The 20,910-nt window shown below is 44.6% G+C and overlaps 1 protein-coding gene across 6 annotated transcripts; it reads right to left on the bottom strand.

The window, feature by feature from the left end:
* Window positions 1-225: 225 nt before the first annotated feature.
* Window positions 226-14,137, bottom strand: zyx (zyxin). 6 transcript variants are annotated; one of them, XM_076040687.1, is made up of 11 exons: window positions 13,985-14,137; window positions 7,609-7,845; window positions 5,965-6,227; window positions 5,294-5,389; window positions 4,159-4,537; window positions 3,965-4,122; window positions 3,575-3,716; window positions 3,208-3,377; window positions 2,777-2,955; window positions 2,522-2,642; window positions 226-2,398 (listed from the first exon to the last, which is right to left on the bottom strand). In XM_076040687.1, exons 2-11 carry the CDS (start codon window positions 7,829-7,831, stop codon window positions 2,285-2,287), a joined length of 1,845 nt encoding a protein of 614 aa, XP_075896802.1. In that variant the 5' UTR covers window positions 7,832-7,845; window positions 13,985-14,137; the 3' UTR covers window positions 226-2,284. The 6 variants fall into 6 exon arrangements, with proteins under 6 accessions (XP_075896802.1, XP_075896797.1, XP_075896799.1 ...); XM_076040682.1 differs by having other exon boundaries at window positions 3,965-4,537; XM_076040684.1 differs by having other exon boundaries at window positions 3,965-4,537; window positions 13,981-14,125.
* Window positions 14,138-20,910: the final 6,773 nt, after the last annotated feature.

The raw sequence follows: 20,910 nt of genomic DNA, 5'->3' as shown, positions 1-20,910 counted from the left end.
TTTCTATTTGTGTCGGAGGCAATGAGGTGTCTTTACTGAGCTGGCAAATGTCGCTGGCTATTTGCTTATATTCATTGCGGGCACTATTTTTTTTTGTCATGGAAATATTCCTGTGTTTAGCATCAGTAGTACTCGAAAGATCTGGATTTTCAGTTTCACAGAAAAGAGAAAGGAGATAACAGACAAAACAAACAAACAAACAAAAAACAAAAAAACAAAAAACGGTTGGCTTTAACCTCTTTATTTTTGATATAGCCAAAGGAAGAAGAAAGGCTACATAAAATATTCTAACATATACACATTCACACATATAAAAAAAAAAGAAGACGTATAAAAAAAAAAAAAAAAAACTTAAATGAAAGGCTATCTGCACAAAACACGTCATGATTTAACTCCTCGAAAAAGGTTTATGAAAGTGTGAGGGCATCATCATAAGTAAAATCACATAGTGATGACAAAGGCAGGGCCGCCACGGGGGAATTCAATTCATTACAAACAGGACAAAATACCACAAGCCATGCCACCACAGACAAAGCTAGCATGCACTGGGACCAACTATTGCCATGTTTGTTATGCTGGAGTGAAGAGTGCACCCGGCTCAGCGCGAGCACTTACTATTCTAGAACTCAGGAATGGATTTCTGGAGGTGCAAAACAAGGCTCAATAAGGAATTTGGAGAATGTAACAGCAGAAAATGCAAATCTCCATGACAACAAAATGAAACGTAGTAGTAGGACAACAATGCGTGAGTATATAACCAACATGAACAGTATGAAGTAAACAAGATGAATAGTGGAGAACAGAGTGGTATTGATTGAAAATATAAAAACACGTCATCACCAAACGAGTCACAAATGCCGAAAATGTCACTTCAGCTCTCGTCTTGCCGTTGTGACGTGCTTGGTCACTATTTTGATAACATGTCATCTAAGCGTCAAGCTAATGCCTCTACAGACCTATATCAGGCTATCAGGTCAGGATTTACAAGCCACATGTAATATTAATACTTTGTTCAAGGAGAATGTCTATAAATAATATTTAAAGCAAGAGGTTTCAGGAAAGTTTAATAAAAAAAAAAAAAAAAAGAAGCAAAAACTTATGCTCAAAAGTTATATTTATGCAGCTAAATTGATCATGTGCGGCACCATGATGACACTGAAAGGGTATCTCATTTCACTATGTTCTTGTGCAACAATCACGTAATAGGTCCTGTTCTCAGCCATTGTGCTGACAACTAAAGTATTTCTAAGTACACTGTTAAACAGATGACTAAATCAAATCTGTGCTCGTTTAAAATTTTTGTGCATTCGAAGAGCATGCAATTACAAATAGACTGTTTGATCAGCTTTTTAATGAGGCAGGAGGAGGGGACCCAAAGTGGATATTGGCTCTTAACTTGCCCTTACGCTGTACATTATAAGGAAGCAGTGTAACATAATTCAAAGGATAATGTTCACATCACAAGAGCTACAAGCAACATTCACCATTTCAACCATTTCTTTTCTTTTTTTTGTTTTTGCAGTCAATGTTTAGCCCTAGGCGACTTTAAAATGCTATCGGAGAAGATTGGCTGATATGAAGCACTTCTTATGCAGGAAAACATCATTTACCATGCATTTAGGCACAACGTTAAGAGATATGCTCAAGAGCTATTCCGAGTGGCGAGAGCTGCAGGGACGCTCCCCGACACCATCTTCCAATGCAGCAGCAGCAGCGGCGGCGGCAGCAGCAGCAGCCTCAGTACCTCTGACACAGGTACAGGGTTTATAGGGAAAGAGACCAGCCAAGCCTTAGTCTTAGTCTTGGGATGGAAACGTCTCAATACACTGTTGCTACGACTAACATTACTACAGAGAAAGGCATGTTCATATTTGAGTGACTGCTCGTTTTCACCAAATTGTTTTTTTGTGCAAGTTATGCTAGATTTTTTTTTGTTTGTTTTCGTGTAAACATAATATTGGCACACAAAACGTCCAGGAACACATAAAAAAAAGGCTACATGAGCATTTGGATTTGGACAGTTGGCATAAAGAAATAATGGATGTCGATTTCAATGCAGTACATTACTTCTGCACCAAAATAAAAGATTTGTGGGGAAGTGCTGCACTGGAATTGCATGCAGACATACTTTTTTTTTTTTTTTGCCAACAGCGCATTCACGCTCGCACCTGCGCACATATAACCGACTAAAGCCCTGTTTGCAAGGGCAAAAACCGACAGCTGAATAAATCCTGTGCTTTTGGATTTGGTTCATGGTTAATCTGAGTGATGCTGCGTCAGCCAATCATTGTGCAGCCTGCTTGGCTCGCTTAGTGTGGCACTTCATACACAGGATCCGACCATCCAGGGGATAACAGCCATTTTCGTCCGCCTCTATGGAAAGAGGGCGAGTGCAGTCCTGCAGGACAAAAAAAAAGTGTGATTAGTTTTTTGTTTTTAGAAGATTTGTTACTTTTCAGGCAGTGATTCAAAACAATATGCATTTTTCTTTTTGGTGAAATGGTCTGATAAAATGTCTCACTTCACAACGATAACACTTGAGGTGAAAGTTCTTTTCCAGAGCCACAACTCGGACCGTCTCCTCGCTGCCCGAGGCAGGAACTATGGGTTCATTGCAGCTCACACACAGAGGGGAGAAACGCCTGCAAGAATAAAGTGGCTGTTAGTTCGTAAAACCAAGTCTCACAGCCAAATGAAATGGACAGTCTTTAACATTGTTTTAAACACTTTAAGTAATCACTGGAAAAAACAAACAAACATTGCATTTGCCATCTACCTGTGGTAATCCTGAACACAGTAGGGGTTGTTGTTGTCATCCGTAATGAAAGGCGCTCCCTCTAGGACACAGGAACAGGTGCTACAGCGGAAACAGTGAGCGTGGAAACATTGGCCGACTGCCTTCAGCACACGATCGGTGATCTTCTCCTGGCATCGGGAACACACCGCCAGGGAACTCTAAGGCGGAGACGCAAGAAAAGACATGATTGAGTGGGAGGTACATGTGTTCTCTTGGTCAAGTTGACAAATTCAAAATCTAGACTCTTCACTTTTCATACAAACTAAGGATAGAAATACTGAGCAGCCTCTTAATATAAAACAAAAATATAATTCTAATGTATTTTTGTGAACGCAGCCATCCCTTTCATATTCTAAATGCTGCGTAATGTGTAGTTTTGGCCATTGACAATCAAAAAACAACTTGCTCACCACGTAGCAGTCCTCACACTGAGGGCCGCCATCCCTGTCGTAGAACTGCATGCCCTGCAGGGGGCGATGACAGCTCATGCAACAGAAACAGTTGGAGTGGAAGAGTTTGTCCATGGCTCTGACGGCAGGCTGCGTGCGGGACAGAGCCTCGCCGCACTTCCCACACACCTCTGAAATGGCAAAGGTGGATTAGTGAGAGAAAGTAAAGCATTTGTAACGTTGCTTTGGTCTTTTGAAATGTTTTATATTTTTTAAATTGCTGGATAGAAATTAACAGTAAAAACTAGTTTACATTGACATCAAAGTTAATTCTACATTCTAAATCATCAGCCGTATCTAACAGCAGCCGCTGCTTATATCGATGTACCTGTAGGAGCGGAGGTGATGACCGGTGCATTTTTGTCCATGTCTTTGATGAACTCCTGGGTCATTCTCTCCAACTCCTCCACCTCCTTCATATTGAGAGGGACACCTCCACCTGGGATTGGAACTGGGCCAGGAGGAGAAGGCTGCGTGTAAAAATAAGACACAGACGTCAGTACAAATGTTTGCATTATTCACATGTGGCTCCTACAAGAGGACCTATAGAGCGTTTTGTTATTCACGACTGAGCAGTCCACGTTGAAAAACACTCTGTGCGGAGAGGTAAAAATTCTGCTCCGGTGAACATGCCGCTACTTTAACTTCCTGTGTTTGTATACTATATAAACGGTGTGAAAAAAATGTCTGCGTGGGCAGCAGAAAGGCAACAACCTACCATTGAGGAAGGGGGAGATTTCATTGGCTGGTTATAAGGGGAGCTGGGGGACGTCATTGTCTTGGGTTGAGGAGGAGGCACGGCAGCAGGGGGGCTTTGGTTTGCATTCACCTGACTGGCAAAGGGGGGAGTCTTGATGTGATAAGAAGACGGTGCAGGTGGAGCTGCAGGAGAAGCTGCAGGAGGAGCTGCAGGAGAAGCTGCAGGAGGAGCTGCAGGAGGTGGCGGAAAGGAGCTGCTGGCAGGGGGAGGCGAGGGCTTCGCCGCGACGTGGACCGGGGCTGTGCCCTGGTTCAGGTTGTGGGTCAGTTTTTGTGCCAGGGTGGCTGATGACGATTTCCCTCCGAAGGCCGCCTTTGGGGCCACGGGCGGGGCCTTGGCAGCGTTTGACCCGGAGCTGCTGTGATTGGCATGTCGGTTGGTTCTGGCTCTGAGCTCCTCGGCCCAGGGTGCAGGAGGAGGACGGTCTCCCATCTCCGGGGGTGGGAGGAAGGAGAGCGCCGGTTTGGGAGCGGTTGGAGGGGGAGCGGAAGGCCTGGGTGCTGCTGGTGCTGCGGGGAATTGGTTTGGCAACTGTGGAGAGAAGTTAGAAGTTAGAAGTGTGGCGGCAGCAGCGTTAATGGAAAGTGAGTCACTTCTCTGAGTATTTCACCTCAAAACAAGCACAAAAAAACAAAAAGGGGAGAAAAAACAGGCTTATAAATGTATCACATGGTGCCGAGTCACCATGCAGATAGTATCTTCACATTGACTGAAGTTGATTTTATCTGAGGAAATTCTGGGAGCGCGCCGCGGTTTAAAATGATCAGAAGTGCTACATCATTTGGATATTTACTTTGTGGTCCCGAGCCAACATTGTTCTGCCCTGATCCAGTACGTCCCAGTTGGAGAAAAACACACTCCATTTATGGCCCGCTCCCTGGGTCTCTGGCAGCACACACTGGCTCCATCACACTTCCATGCTCTCCGCTCAATTTCGGTGTGCATCTCTCTCTCTCTCTCTCTCTGAAAGTGGTCTCTGCCTTGAAAACTCACTTGCGTATTCACTTTTAGGTAGGCACACCGACCGCGTGTATGTGTGCGTGTGCGCCGTCCACCTATCAATGAGCCTTTCATCATCCGAACAGATGAAGAGAAACTAATGAAGCCAAGCTGGCAGCGCTCCAAACTACCTCCACTGACCTACCTTCTGCCTTGATTTCTTCCCCTGAGCGTGACTCACTCCTGTGACTCCTATGAATCAACGCAATGCCGTCATCGCCCCTCTAAATCTTTCTTTCACTCCAGCATACTCGGTATCTGAACCCTTTGTTTTTTTTGTTTTTTTACCTTTGGGTTAAACGGTCCTCTGGTTTCCATCTCAGACAGAAGGTCGGTTAGAGAGTCGAGCTGTTTGTCGAAACTCGTCTGCTTCTCAAACGTTCTCTGGCAGGGGAAGAGATAAAGTCATTTCGATAACTCAACGGAACAGGATGAAGCCATTAAGGAGCAGGATTTGCTCATGAAGGTGAGGTGAGAGACACACTCATGCACCAGTGGTTGGATGAGAAATGATAGAATGAAAGATGGATGAGAAAGCGAAAGAAAGTCCTGGTTAAAAGGTGGCCTCAAGGCTAATTAGTTCTTTTTTTAGGTTTGTTTCACTAGAGTACTCATGATCAGCACTTCACAGTAGCAACATAAACCTCTACAACTGGTATTTGTTTTTTGTTTTTTATCCATGTAGGAAAAAAAAGCCATTTGTTGCATTCCTAATAACAATTTTAGTGATGGAAATGAGCTGTAATCCGGTTTGATGCATGACGTACATTCTAATGCTAATATCATTTGCAGAGAAATCTCAATAGCCAGCATTTCCTCGCCAACGCTCGTTGGGCTCAGCGAGGACCCGCGACAATGACGTCCGGCATCCCGGTGACGCAACGCAGTGACACACAATGAGTGCGTGGAGCATGCAGACAAGCGGAGCAACCGCAATGAAGATTTTCATCGTGACTCACCTGGGGGGTCCCGGCGACACTGGGGACGCTGGTGCCGGACGCAGGTAGCGGCGGAGGGGGCGGGGGAGGGGGCGGAGAGGGAGAGGTGGGCAGACAGACATTCTCCTCGGGGGGAGCTGGCAGCGGGAGGTCATCGGCCACTGGGGGCGGGGCAGGGAAGGCGGGAGGGGGGGCGTCGGAGGCGCCGGGTAAGGACTGGCAGTCTGGGGGAGGGGCGGGCAAGTCGTCTTCCGCGGGAGGGGGAGGAGGCGGGGGAGGGAAGTCTGACAGAAAAACGAGGAAGGCCCATTTGGTTATGAGAAGCTGTGAGCGGACGGCTTCTGCAGTTTGCATCAATCATCCAGTTCAACAGCAACACAAACGACGGGAAACTGCCAAAAAAACCAAAACCGGCAGAAAAAACAGCAAAGTGGAAAGAGAAGAATAGCAGCAGGGTGCAATTCTTCATTGGAGAAAATAAAAACGCAGGAATCTTTGCCATGTATAATGCAGCTTACTTCTCTATTCCAGCAACAGAGAATAAACACAATCTAAGGCCGTGCTTTCCAACCTTTTTTGATTCACAGCACATCTTTACGGTGGCCGACAAGGGCCAAACACAATACAACTGCCTAATGCACCTTAGTTGGCGAAAACAGCTCGGGGTATGGAAACAATGCAAATTCACAAACACAAGTCTAAGCAAGGTACAAAAAAAAAAAAAGGATTGTGGTGCAAATGAAAAAAATACAATTCCTGATGTTGAGCTGTTCTGCTAACAGCGCCCCCTGCAGGTTTGGAGCACTTCCGTTGTAGTGACTAGTTTATGCAGTGTTTATTTTTCATTTGCATGTGTTTTCTTGGTTTGCAGCCGTTGTGTTTTGCATCGCTTCTCCGTTTGCAGCGCATTTGATGATTAAGTGTATGTTTTTATGTCTTGCAGCACATTTTTTCCATTTGCACCACAGTCCTCTTTTTCTACCTTGTTTAGACTTGTCTTTGTGAAATTGCATTGTTTCCATACCTGCAGCTGTTTTCACCAACTAAGGCGCATTAGACAGTTGTATTGTGTTTGGCTCATGTCGGCCACCGCATTTTTTTTTTTTACATTAACAACATCCCATGGCACACCACCAGCCAAAAGATTATAAAATGACAATTTTTAGCTGAATAATGAGCATATAGTCTCTTCACTTATGTTAGAAACCTGGGCCTGTTTAGAGGCACACAAAGCTGATATACTGGGAGGAAAAAAGGCTTATATACACAGTCACTTGACGATGCAATTTTATTTTATTTTTTTAGGCCAATTGAGAGAAATTGGATAATGTTTATCAGCACACCTGACCTTATCTCGGCATAGTGGTTGAAAAACACTGATCTAAGCAACCCCTCTGTTGAGCAGCTCCATCAGTGGCCATCAGTGACAAGATGTTATTCTCCAACTATGGTGATGAATTCACAACAGTGAGGACTCAGTGTATTTAAAACAGCAAGTGAGCACTAAAAACAGCCCAAGACAAAACATTCTATTCCATTCTGAGCCATGATGCTCTGCATGCAGCAGTGCAGGAAAAAAAAATCCACAGGGGCGGGGAGAAGGCAAGGCTGCTCGCGAGATAAAACTGCAAATGGTCACAAGAAAGACATAAATAATGCAAATACCATCAGGGAGCGAAGGCGGCGGTGGAGGCATGTCTCCCACAAAGCCAATCACGGCTGTGCCCACTGGTGTCGGCGACGGACCTGAGGGAGGAGTCTGACTTTTGGGCCTCGGCGGTGCTACGGAGGCAAACTTCTTTGGCTGGTTGTAGAAGGAAGGTGCGGTGACTTTGAAGTTGAGGGAGGAGGTCACCACGTATGGCTTGTTACCGCTGGAGTCCTCCATGTCGCTGTGTCTATCTGAGAAGAACAGAAGGAGATATAGTGAGACGAAAATATTTGCCATTCTGATGAAACCAACAGCACCGAGCCGACTGAGGTCAAAGTGCTTTTAATCCTTGACTGTGCAAGAATGTAGAATGTTTGCTCGGGATAATGAACGGCGATGACACGTCTGGAAGGAATCTGACGGTCACAATTGAATTGATTTCCAACGAGATCCAAGCTGAAACCAGTTTAAGTGACGTCTTAAGTTCGACTACACTGAACATAGCAACCAGTTGCTAAATACTTTGTGAATTAGCTATTTTTTCCAAGGGGTACCAATAACTTTTAATCCATTCGCTGCAAAATGGAAATGGTGACACGGGCTTATTATGATGTTGAAAACAGGTCCACAGCAAGATTCCCAAAGTTTTACAAACACTTTTTAGACCCAGTGTATTGTGAGTTTCAACATCTCTTAACATTTCCGAAGGCAATCAGAAAAAAAACCTGCAACAAGCTGAGATGCTTCCTCTAAAGCGAAGCGAGAGACTAGAGTGTGAAAACATCCCTGAGTCATGCGCACAGAGCAGACAGCGGCACTCCCCTTGCCCACGAATATTTGAACTGAACAACACATTGCTGTTTATGAGGTCATAAACCCAGCAGTGAGAGGGAGACCAGTCTGAATGAGAGAGTTGATAACACATATTCTAACATTTTCACGCTATGTGCATCAAAAAAAAAAAAAGCTCAAATATTTACCTCACACCTGTTGGTGGTTAAACAAATGTCGGGGCTACTTTAGTGTCTCCGACGAGGTTCTTCCAGAGAATCTCAACACTTTTCCCTGAAGGCCGCCGGCTTCAAACATTGACCTTTGCTAAAGCGCATCAATCTTCTTCTCCATCAAACATACACTGGCTGTGTCAACTCGCTCTGTGCAGCTGTTTGACAAACCGTTCTACAATGCACCCCCCGCAGTTCCACATGCTTGGCAGAAATTCATTAGTAGCCACAAAGCCAGCAACTGGATTTGTTTATGAAGCCCTCAACAGTCTGAATAAGATGAATGTCGTGCACTCGCAGCACAACAAAGTATTGGATGCAAATACAATCACAAATTGGAGGGGGTTCTCCATTGCAATACATTGCAATACATCGTTAGCCTAATAGCATAGTTGTCTAAGTCATATTTGAACGTTTTCGGAAAACAAGAAAAAAACACACATTTTTTAGCAAGCGCATTGGTACAATTCGGCAGATATCACAATTTGACCAAAAATGACTTAGGCAATTATGCTATGAGGCTAACAATATTTCACCACAATTTTGTCCAGCATTTAGGTTCTAAATTCAATATATATAGTGCATATATCTTTCATTGTCAATATATCTTTGATTAAAAATGAAAGATATACTGACAATGATATTCCAGAAGTGTCAAAAGCCACGATGATAGACGCATTTGGATTGGTTAAATGATCCACAACACGCAAAGTCTCCTGCCACTTCAATGGTTGCGACTTAGCTAAACTCAAGTTCAGAAAAAGTTTAGAGCTGCCCTTAAAGCTGCATCACCACGGCAAACTTTCTCATTATATTCAAAATGAGATTAAAACGTGAAGGGCTTAAGCTTCGATGAATAACAGTCATGAACAACTGCATTTTCAAAAAAAAAAAAAAAGCTCCTTTTTAGATACAAATCAAAGTTCAAGTAAAAACATAACAAAAAAAACAAGGCATGTGTGACACTGCACCTTGGGATTCCTGACGCAGACACAGGCCGCTGTTGCCATGATAGTCAAAGGATTGAGGCAGCTAAGAAACAGCGGTATTTCAGTGATTCATCGTCATTCCACTTTGTCGGGAGACTGGAGGCCGCAGTTCAAGTTCTGACAGGACGAGAAAGGCCTTGCTGAGAATCCCCAGAGTTAATGACACAGCAAGCATCAAGGATATGAAGGAAGCATGGCCTTCATTTAAAATAAAATCGGGATGTACTGACTTTGAACACGTTGACTTTTTAATGTCCATAAAGAGCATGTCTTCAGGGCAGGTGTGGGTGTTCGCCTTTCTCATTTTGTGATTTGACTCGTCTCAAACGTGCTTTTATGAGTCACCGGTGTCACTCAGGAACATCGCACTTTCTAATTTCTGTTTTGATGAATAGGCCATCTCAGCCACAGCTTCAGATACTGTGAACATAATATGGTGAGATCATGCTTTTTTTTTTAATTACAACACAACATCATATATTAAATGGCATACCAAATATCTAAGAGCATCAGATTTATTCAAAAAGTATGAACCCTCAGTCACAAAAGCAGCTTGCACGATCGCTTCACTTTGGAGTAGCACTCAAATTAGTTTATAGGTTCCTCCACAAAATGGTGAGAGGTTCAAAGACATCTAAGAGGGAAAAATATACAATTTTGACAAGACACACAAAAAAAGGTTTGCACAAATGGAGAAATAAAGTCACGAGGCAGAGAAAAGAGTCCTCAAGAAAACAGCTGGCTCCTCATTGAAGTGTATCAAAGCCCACTTCAAGTTAAGTGGATGTGGACACTTAAAACAATACATCAAGTGGCTGCAGACAAGATAAAGCTCTTGGACTCATAGTTTCAGAAGTATGAATACACAGTACCGGTACTTGAAAACAGCACACTTAATTTATAATGGCCATTCTAAAGGAGCACAGAGCCGCATGCAGACGGTGATTTAGACTTTTCATTATGGTACTTGGACCTCTTTGTTACCAAGAGACAATATGTCACAGTCCTCAATTATTCAACAGTGATAATAACTTGTGGCCGGGTCCATTCGTTTCATGATACGTTCCTCTGGGATTATAAAGCATGAGATCAGCTCCAGACATCTCACAGCAAATCTATCTTGAAACCTGATCTTGGACATCAGAGACCCTCTGCTGAGGAACATACTTGGCACTAAAACACGATGACATCACCTCCTATTCGTCTTTCCATTCAGCTCCTCTGTGATTTTCTTTGCTCCCCCCGTCTTGCCGTCAATGTTTCTCTCACCGAATGCGAATAAGGTGATCTGGCACGCATTAACATCCTAACGGTCTTGTGTTCTGTGGTGGGCCACGGCATGGCTGATGAAACTGTATAAGTTTCAGACGGGGGCCCCTACATACAAATTACTGGTACACACTGTTCTCTGTGACTTTTAAAAGTTCACATAAATGGTGCAGTTAACAAAAAAAAAGCCTTTCCAAAACCAGAGGGCCTTCTTCCTAAATGAACAGGGACGGTTTTACAAACAGGCCAGAGAGTAAATGCAAACCAGCCAAACTGCCTTTTGAGATATTAAAAACCACACAGGCTGTGCCAACAAGGGAGAATAAAACGTTTGTATAGCACATTACCCATCACTGTGCTTTGCCATATTTCACAAGATCATTTTTAGGGGAGTTTACGTCATGCAGATGCGTGACACAGAGCATGCTGCGCTATTTTCAAGGAAAAAAAGTTTACAACAGCAGCTGCTCATGACCAGAGAGGAACTTCACTCGCGTACTCCGCTGCTGCTTTTTAAAATAAGGTTATATATGGAAGTCCAGTGGCACGGTGACTCACTGAACACTTCTTCTTTTTCCAACAAAAGGAAGTATGAACCTATTGTCAATAAACTGTCAACTACCTTTACATTTAGATAAATTAGGGAAACATTTTTTCTTGCATTCTTTCAAGAAGAAAACCTGTTCTTTTACAATACAGTGTTGCAAGTTAAAGTAAAGTCTTTATTAAGTTTGGCACATTCTAAGGCGAATATTAAAACTTGGGAAAGATTAAAAACAATAAATGAAGAAGTAAGAAAAACGACAAAGTCTTACGTTTCCATTTATCACAATGCCCTCCTCGTATTGTTTTCCGGCAGTTCCCCACTCTTTCCATGTCAAAACACTCATTGCATCAATGACCAGTGTTATGTTGATGAAACTCTCCATTGTTCTGACATTAATAGCACACCCGGTTTCTGGGAAAGCGTGTCTCGGCCAGGAGGTCACTAATGCCGGGACAGACAACCCTTTTGAGTCCAATCTTACAGGTCACTGGCCATACATTGAACACCAGTTTTCCGCCCTTGTCAGACCACAACAAAATGATTAAGTAAAAGCACAGTTTTAAAAAAAAAGAAAAAAAAAAGAAAACGCGCTTCATGTTGAGTTCCCACCCCCAAAAAAATTATCAAATTGTGCAGATGTCATAAGACATCCGTCATAAGACAAGCGAGAGCAACAGCTATGGAGTCTGACCTAAAACTGGGAACAGCAACGCCCTTAAATTGCTTGTGCGTTTTAACTGGAGGTTGCCATTAAAGAGGACGCCTCATCATTCCTCAGCAATTAGGGTGGCTGATTCTTCTAGCAAAACCAGTTTACCGAGGACTCGACCACAACCTCAGTCTTTTCAAAATGAACCCCCACACTGACCTCAGACTCACCAAAACTGAAACCTTGTTTGAAATGGGTTTTCTTAGATAAGTTTTCTTTTTTTCCCTTCCTTAAAGCCCGACCACTGATGTTGGTGCTGCGCTTCCTCCAACAAAATATTTTTTTTTGTTGTCAAATTTTCCAACATTACATTATTATGCGATTAATCCATTTACATCCTCTCGAACACAAGACTTTGCCAGTCAGATCCAATTTAGGTCATTCCATTTTTCACACTTGAAACCCAGTTCTGAGACCGGCTCAACACAGGCACAGTTGAGGGTCCATCTTATCAATGTTACTGTCAGCTAACAACAGACACACAGATTTTAATTCATTCTCAAAGAACCTCCTGTAATAGTGAATAGTGAGCTCAGGGTAGAAAAAAAAAGAAAAAAGAAAAAAAAAGAAACATACTTTATTAGTATATTTCATTGGTAGCTCATTATGGGCTGCCTCATTCAGTAGATCCACTCTTTATGTATATAAAATACTTTGGGCAAGAACTTTGGGCCTTTAAATTGCCATGGATTGTTGCCAAATACACTCAGGGGCTCCACCCGCTGTAGCGTCCCATTCAGTAGATAGCATGTCGGTTAACCCACGTTGGACATGCTGGACCATGACAGCTGATGTGGTAATGAATGAATGGTCACAAACACAGCACATGATGACAGACGGCTATTTCTCCGTCAAGAGAAGCTTTTACCACCAACGAGCTAAGCCCATAAAGGTAGAATGCCGGCTTTCGCCTTAAGTAAACTCACTCGGAGTAACTACAATGGCAAAATAAATAAATAAATGCGGCTGTTATTAATAACCTTGTGGTTATTTCCAGTAAACGGCGTTTCTGCGTAGTCGTCGCTATGGTTTTTTTTTTTTTTTTTTTTTGCCATGCTGACCTGCGGCAGCGCTACCGCAAACGCTCGGGAGCAACATTAGCACGGACACGAATGACAGCGACTGACCTGCTGCGAGCGCGAGCCGTCCACCAACCAACCAACCACCCACCCAACCAAAACCCTCTTCTTTCCGAACGTTCGCCTCGCGAGCCTGCGATCAATCACAGCGGCGGGACCGACGTTCGCTCGCGCGCACACACATCCGGAGAAACCCCGTTAACGTCACGAGCTGCGGTTAGCTAGCTGGTTAGTTGAAAGGGGGGGGTTGAAACACCGCCCCGTTCCCCCCCTTTAACCTTACCGCATAGGGTAAAGGAGGCGCCTTTTTTTTTTTTTTTGTGCTATCCTCTGTATGTGTTTTCCTCCTAAACCTTCGGAATGTACAGAGACGCCTGCATGGCAAGATAGCCAGCCTGTTCAACTTCTTCTTCTTCTTTTACAAACTGGACTTCCTGTTCGAGCTTCCGCATAGCCCACAAGCTTTATCAGTTGTATCTGCGTGTGCGTAGTAGCACAGCGCACTTTGGTGGCAATTGAATAAACATTGAGCACAACGAACGGATTGTCAAACGAAACGCGGCGACAATGACACACGTACAAGCGACGCGTGTTGTCACCCCACTGACATGCCATTCCCTGCCTGGAGGGACCACAGCAGCCCTTCCATTTATTGTTGTATAGCTTAGTCAGGGGCTTAGTTAGGGCCACTGGGCGTGAAAATCTTAGTAAATACCTGGAGCACGCGGCAACAATCAAAGTGCAAATCCCAAATCGAGTTCGAACTCGCAGCAAATGCAAAAGACTCACCCACCCTGTTCAAACAGCTGCACTGCCGATCTCCCTCTTCCTTTTGTTCTGCTCCTTCTCTTGGTCCAAGCTGAGTAAAAAGAGTTGACTGTAATGGCAACTTCTCTTTCTCTCTCCCCCTCTTTCTTTCTCTCTTTCTCTCTCTCTCCCTCTCCCCCGTTCCTACAATTAGACCCTCCCCCTGTGCTTTTCGGTCTGGAAAAGGAATGACACCATCCTTCCAAACAAGTTCTTTCTCGTTTGACTTTGGCTCAAGACTTGTGTATTACTATGTAAACAGCACCCCCCCCCCCCCCCCCCCCGTAGTGTGTGTGTGTGTGTGTGTGTGTGTGTGTGTGTGTGTGTGTGTGAGAGAGAGAGAGAGAGAGAGAGAGAGAGAGAGAGAGAGCATGTGTGTGAGCGTGTGTGTGTTCATTAACTGTCCAGCAGTCAGACCCCTCCTCCTGCTCTCCTTCTCTCCCTGGATTCCTGCAGCATTCTTCAGTCAATGACATCAACCCTGTTGCCTCTCCTTGTAAGGTCAGGCTGAGGGAGTGAGGGAGCGAGAGGGAGGGAAAGATAATGGGGCTAGGAGCTTGATTAGACACAGGCAAGCGAGGGCGGTCAGGATTTCAAACACGAGAAGGCATAACGGCCGAAAAGAAAGTGAAACGCTCGCACAGGACCAGACTCTGGGGTTCTGCTGTTAAAGGTTGAGAAAATGTAAAAAGTGTCTTTCCCCGCACATGCTTCAACAAGTTAAGGCTGGTGATCAGATTGACTGGCAAGTGTTGGTACACATCACCGCATCTGCCCTACATGCCGCCTTTTTCTAGGACGCTAGAGATGTAGAGGCTAAGGCTACTTGTCGGCACTCAGTATGTGTGGTTGTGACTTTTTGCACATTTTTTTTTTACTGCATCCTGACCAAAAGGGTGTGAAATGACACCTCCCATCCTGTGACAGCCTTCTTTATTGCTTCATATCTTAGCTTCAGCCACAAACGGAACATTCACACACACATCATCCGCTAGGTGACTCAGGCCATCATTATTCTTAGTCTTATCACAAAATCCATGACATTTCAGTTGCTTAACATACATGCTCATCATATTGTGAAAATGAAGCCATCTGCCAGTCAGAGGCGGTTTTACTTCCTGAGGAAACTCATCTCAAAAAGTGAACAGTTTGCGATAATAAGGCAGTTTAGTTTGGTCACACTACGGTGGATGCAGTTCGTAGTGGCTAACACGTTTCACACTTCACACAAGACACGGTGAGACAAATGAGAATGCTATTTTCAAGCAATAACATTTATCCGTCTCATTTTTTAGAGATTTGGTGATGACATGCACAGTGTATTCTGTGAAAGTGGGACAAAATTTGTTAAAGTGAGAAAGAAGGAGACAGAGGACAAATGCATAATTCAGATAAAGCTTCTCAGCAGTGATGCTGCCTCATCTTTCTGGCAACTCTTTTTAACGTTTGTGACTGTTGGTTTTATTAAAGTGATGCTTTTTTTTCCTTCTTGGTTTGCAAATGCTCCTTTTAGTGAGTCATGGTTTCTTTGCAGTAATGCCTCTGCTTTACAGCTCACTGGATAGCATTGGTGCGCTTTATTCAGGTTATGAAACCAAAGCCAAGGTTCCCTTTATCTCTTTACCTCTGCAGCGAGTGTTGTGTAACCCTTTGCTGGCTCATTCATGTCTGTGAACGACAGGGAGTGGTCTCTGGGGCTCTCTGATAGCCTATTGTCCCACAAGGAATGTTTCCAGTCTCTCCCCACTTCCACTGGGACAAAACGTGTGTTGGACTTCCACTTGTCGGAGATTACCAGGGCAACTCCGGGGCTGCACCGACAGAAGAGAAATTCCCTGCTGTTGGCTCTCACTCAGGTGACATGGCGAGCCGAGAGGTCAAAACTGCTGGATGTTGTTCCAAATTCCAGGCAATATTCCAGCAGCGCTCTTGTTTGACAAATAGAGGGAATCTTGACATTATAGTGACACACATGTAACGCCTTTCGGGTGGAAATCATGGTGACGAAAGTGTAAAAAGTAAAGATCGAGCAGAGAGAAGGGAGCTCTCGGGTCCAGACAGTGTGGAATGCAGCCAAACTTTGGAGTGAACTGTGTTTCCTCACCTCTAGCCCCCCTCCCCCCTCTCCAAAGAGTCTCTCTTCTACACTCTTTCTTTTCAGCCTTTTCAGTTATTTTCCTTTTTCTGTTTTTCGCCACATTGTCTGCACTCAGTGTGCTGCTCTTCCCCCCCCCCCCTTTGGCCGTCTCGAGTTCCTCCCCACCTATTGCTGCTTGTGTGAGTCACTACCTGCTCACAGTATATCACCGCTCAGGCACATCTTGATGTTGGATCATTTCAGATGTTTCTCTCTCTCTCCCTCTCTCCCTCTCTCATTCCCTCGCTTACACTGACATATTTTTTCAGCAGAGGAAAAGTGGGAAGTCAGTTGAATGAAAGGTAAACGTTTTCTGTTGGTTCCACCCTAGTGGAATGTAATTTTTCTAAGCCATGGAACACGAGTACGGAAGAATGTGCATATTTTTCTTTAGTCTGAGAGGTATGATGTTACACTTTTGAATTGTTTTCCCATGGTTGCCATACATGAAAGTGGCTAAATTGAATGTAGTATTTAAGATCTTACAAAGAAACACACATTAATTCATGTAGGTAATTCCATAGGATACCAAGGGAAAATAGAGAATAACAAAAGGCAAAGGAAATTCTCAAGAAAAGACTGCAAATTGGATTTCTGAAGACAGAACATGGTACCGTCATTCTGAACCCAGAAGGGGGGAAAAACTGCCCCCCTGCCAACCTGACCGCCAGTCGAAAGAATTGTGCAACTGCAGTATCCAAATGCTACCAGTAGGTGTCAGACTGACCCGCGTAACCGGTCGGTGCAGCGCCAGACCTAATTGCCCCTAGGGAGGGAGATTCCCTCCTGAATCTGTGACAGCGGACAAGCTATGCACCAATCAGACATGAGATGGATGAAAACAACAGCGAGACGCATGCACTGGTTCTGCAGTAGAGCGAACAGCAGACGCCTCATGGGGCAGGAACATTGCAGTGACCATGGTGGTCTAAGGAAGGAGGGCTGGAGCGGGAGGGAATGAGGCATCGGTGCAGAGGGGATGGAAAGAGGATGATAAATAATAGAAGAGATTTGGGAACTCCTGGTATACGTGAGGTTTTTGTGAGTGCACTCACACACAGAGAGAATTCTCATCCCTCCCTCATCCAAATATATCACGCCACGCCCCCCCCCCCCCAAAAAAAAAAGTGTGCACCAGCAAGAGATAAGGCGCTGCTAACCCAAGGCGCTGACTAATGATGCAAGTAAACTCCATCTCCCACTCATATAAGTGTGGCCCGCTGGAGAGCACTGCAAGCAACATTTGTTTCATCTCCCTTTTGTTGCAACCCTCCTACTTCCAATTCATCCTTCGAAACAAAACACACAGAATCCCCCCACATCTTTTTTTCACCCTTCATCTGTTTCTATTTCTTTCCCCGCCATCTCATTCCCCCTGAGTTACAATTTTTTTTTTTTTTTTTACATTTTTGCTGCAACACCCCAAACACTCCCACTGTCAGGAACCATATGGTTTCAATTTGTACATGTGAAATATGCACAAGCAGCAGTCGGGCTCAGTGGAGCACAGAATAGTCACAGAGAGGGGCAGGGCCAGTGGTGACAAGGAACAACAACAACAAAAAAAGACCTTTTATGTAATTTTTAGAACGACCTTGGTAGCTGGAAGTTTTCATTCATTGACGTAGAAAAATCTTCAGAGTGCCTGAAAGGAGACAGTGCAAACAAAGCTGTAATTCATTGTCTTGGGGTGCAACCTACATTGCAGCAGGAACTGATGGACAGATAGTGACAAGTACATGAAAGCACTGATTACAGGGTTAAGAAGTGTGTCTGTGCGTGTGCATGAGTGCGAGCGGGCGTGTTCCCAAAGACGGTAATAAACAAAGACGAATCACCGCATCGTCACAGTCATCGCCTAACATTGAGAAAACAAGACGTTGCCGACAGGAATGTGACATTAGTCGCCTTTGTCATGTTTCGTGAGGCGCTTTAATGCTGTGCTGTGTCTTTTTTTAGCACTGATGTAAACATGTGTCAGAGCCGAGGAGGTCGCGAGGAGCAGCCATCGCTGTGAATAAAGGCCATTGTATCATGAGTGATATCAGTGTCAAGGATTCCTTCCCACTGTGGTTGACCTTGTCTCACATTGATGGCCCCCCATCGTAGATCACTGCATTGTCACAGGTGCATTTCACATATGTGAAGCGGGCGCGTGTCGCTACCCTATGTGTGTGTGTGTGTGTGTGTGTGTGTGTGTGTGGGGACAATTCTGTGGCTTTCAGCAAAGCAAGAAATTTTGCTTGACTTTACCAAAATACATTTGGCGCATTTAGGTTTTAAATGAAGCATTTTGGTACAAAAGAGTCTCAAATTGACAGTCAGTGGAAAATAACCTGAAATATTCCTAAATCAATAAAACAGATCCGGAAAAATTAGGTTTATGTCCCATTTGTTTGGCTGCTGCATGCGGTTAGACAGTGAGTCAGACGGTTACTTCGAAGAAATGTTTGCTCTTAGGGGGAATTCCGAACTCACGTGGGAGTTGGGTTGAAGACAATAAGGCGGTACACTCAATCTTCATGACCACAGATCGGAGAATATCCCCCTGATTCCTACCACCAAATCGATTCAGGGTATGTGAGTAAAAAAAGTACACAGGACAAGCTGACCCCTACAGCAGCCTCATTTCCCTTCACCCCAGTGGGAACCCGACAGAGAGGGCTAACACACATCTATATATAAACGCAGGGAGGGCCGGGACTGCGGGGATTGTGTCTGAATTGTTGTGTCTGGCGAACCCCGCGTCAAATCTAAACCCTTCATTTGCTTTGTCACGCCTGATTTTCTTTAAATCTGTTAAACTCTTCAACTGCAGGCGGTCGGACTGCCGTCCTTCCCTCTGTCCGTTCTGTGAGACGCCAATTCTTTGACTTTGCAGCGCGTCGTCTTCACACCTCTCATGCACATGACTCAACGCTTCTCTGCTCTCCTTTCCATCATCACTCCCCCATCTGCCCATGTTGCCTTTGTCTGTGCGAGCGTCCATCTGTCACGCTCTCTTCCTCACTCCTCCTTCCTCCCCCTATGTATGTCAAGTCAACAAAACGCACGCGCACCTTCGCTGTCCAAGCTGTCCCTGCCTCTTTTAGCGCAGCAAACACCTACGACAGCAGCGCGCGTAGGTGTGTGTGTGCCCAGCAAAGAGAAGGGAAGCCGGTGTACAGAGGAGACAGTGAGGGACGGTAAGATTTAGTGGTGGGCGAATCAATCCAAATATCGATTAATGCTAATACCAATGTTGGTATCTGTATTGATCAATATCAATGTAATGACAGCGATGCTTTAAATTTGTGTCTCGATATTGCATTTGTATATATTGATGACTGTGCTTAAACAACTGCAGAGTTGCCCATTAAGTTGAAGCAAAATGTTTTTTGTTTTACTTCATCTCATGAAATGATTACGACAATAATTTCAAGCAGAAAAAACCCCGAAATGGAGTCCAAACAAGCTGCTCTTTATCAAGACTTCTGCTACAAAGGTGTGGCAGGCAATGACAAGTAACCTTTATCTACCTAAAACGCAGAAATTCTACACAATACATAATCCGAAGGATGAGAAAAAAAAACACAGGTTGTTAAAATTCATTCACATTTAAACATTTTGTCGTATTGGTATTGGCGATACTCGGCCCTGTATCTATTTAATATAGCATTGATACCAAATCTAGCAGTATCGCACGCCACTAGCAAGAGTGCATGAAGAGAGTTGATTGGCAAGAAAAGGATTCAAGTACGGCGCGAGAGTTGAGAGACCCAAGTACAAGTCATGGAGAGGGAAGGTGAGATTTTTCCGCAAGTGGCACCGCTTCCTCTTAAATCTTTGGAGATGAAATGATGAGCTGATGGAAAATAAATTCAAAAGGGAGAAAAAAAACGTGAAATGTGGTGATGTAAATCAGAGGGAACAGAGAGCAAGCTATAAGCTGGTAGGTGGGTGGATCAATACAGGGAGATGACACAGAAAGAGGTGGAGTCTCAGCTTTGGCTCGGCTGTGCAGGAAAACCCTCCTCGTTTTTTTTTTCCTTCCCCACCACCCCAGGACTGTCTGGCATTGGCGTATGCCGCGTGCATTTTGTTGAGCGATCGGTGTGAGGAGGGGGTGGGAGAGGAGGTGGGGGAGGGGGGGGGGGAGGAGGAGGAGGGTGATTGAGACAGAGAGAGCGGGAGAGAGAGAGAGAGAGAGAGAGAGAGAGAGAGAGAGAGAGGGGAGAGGCGCAAGGAGGAAATCGCTGCAGTGCATTGTTAGGCTGAACGCACACAGGAGATGGAGACAGAGAGAGAATCCCCCATTTTAGCTCAACAATATTACAGCAGTGCAGAGATATCTGTAACAATGGCAGCCCCGCCACTGGCAGCTTTGTGCTATTGATCTCCGACTTGGAAACCAACAGACGCAGTCAATGTAATTGTTGTTTCAACCACTTCCGCCAAATCAAGAGCAAAGCACACACATCAGTGACGGGAACCAAATAGACCCAATCCAATGCAATAATGGTCAAGAATAAGACTGGATGCAAACATAATGATAATGCGGCGAGCACGTTGGCAACGCCGGTCCCTCCGAAAGGCATATTGGTTTGAATAGCATCACATCTTTATTTAGTTCTAATCTATTTCCCTCAGGCATACTGACTTACTAACCGCATCTCTTCTAAGACACTGCACCGGATAGAGGGAGCGGGAGGGAGGGAGGGAGGTCGAGAGAGAGAGTGAGAGGGAGAGAGAGAGCGGGCGCAGGAGGGAGAGAGAGAGAGGGGAAAGAGAGAGCG

The sequence above is a fragment of the Nelusetta ayraudi genome, unplaced genomic scaffold (genome assembly GCF_046127955.1).
Source record: "Nelusetta ayraudi isolate G7.1 ecotype Tasmania unplaced genomic scaffold, CSIRO-AGI_Nayr_v1 ptg000063l, whole genome shotgun sequence".
NCBI lineage: Eukaryota > Metazoa > Chordata > Actinopteri > Tetraodontiformes > Monacanthidae > Nelusetta > Nelusetta ayraudi.
Note: the sequence above shows the minus strand (reverse complement) of the source record. Positions and strands in the feature narration are given on the sequence as shown.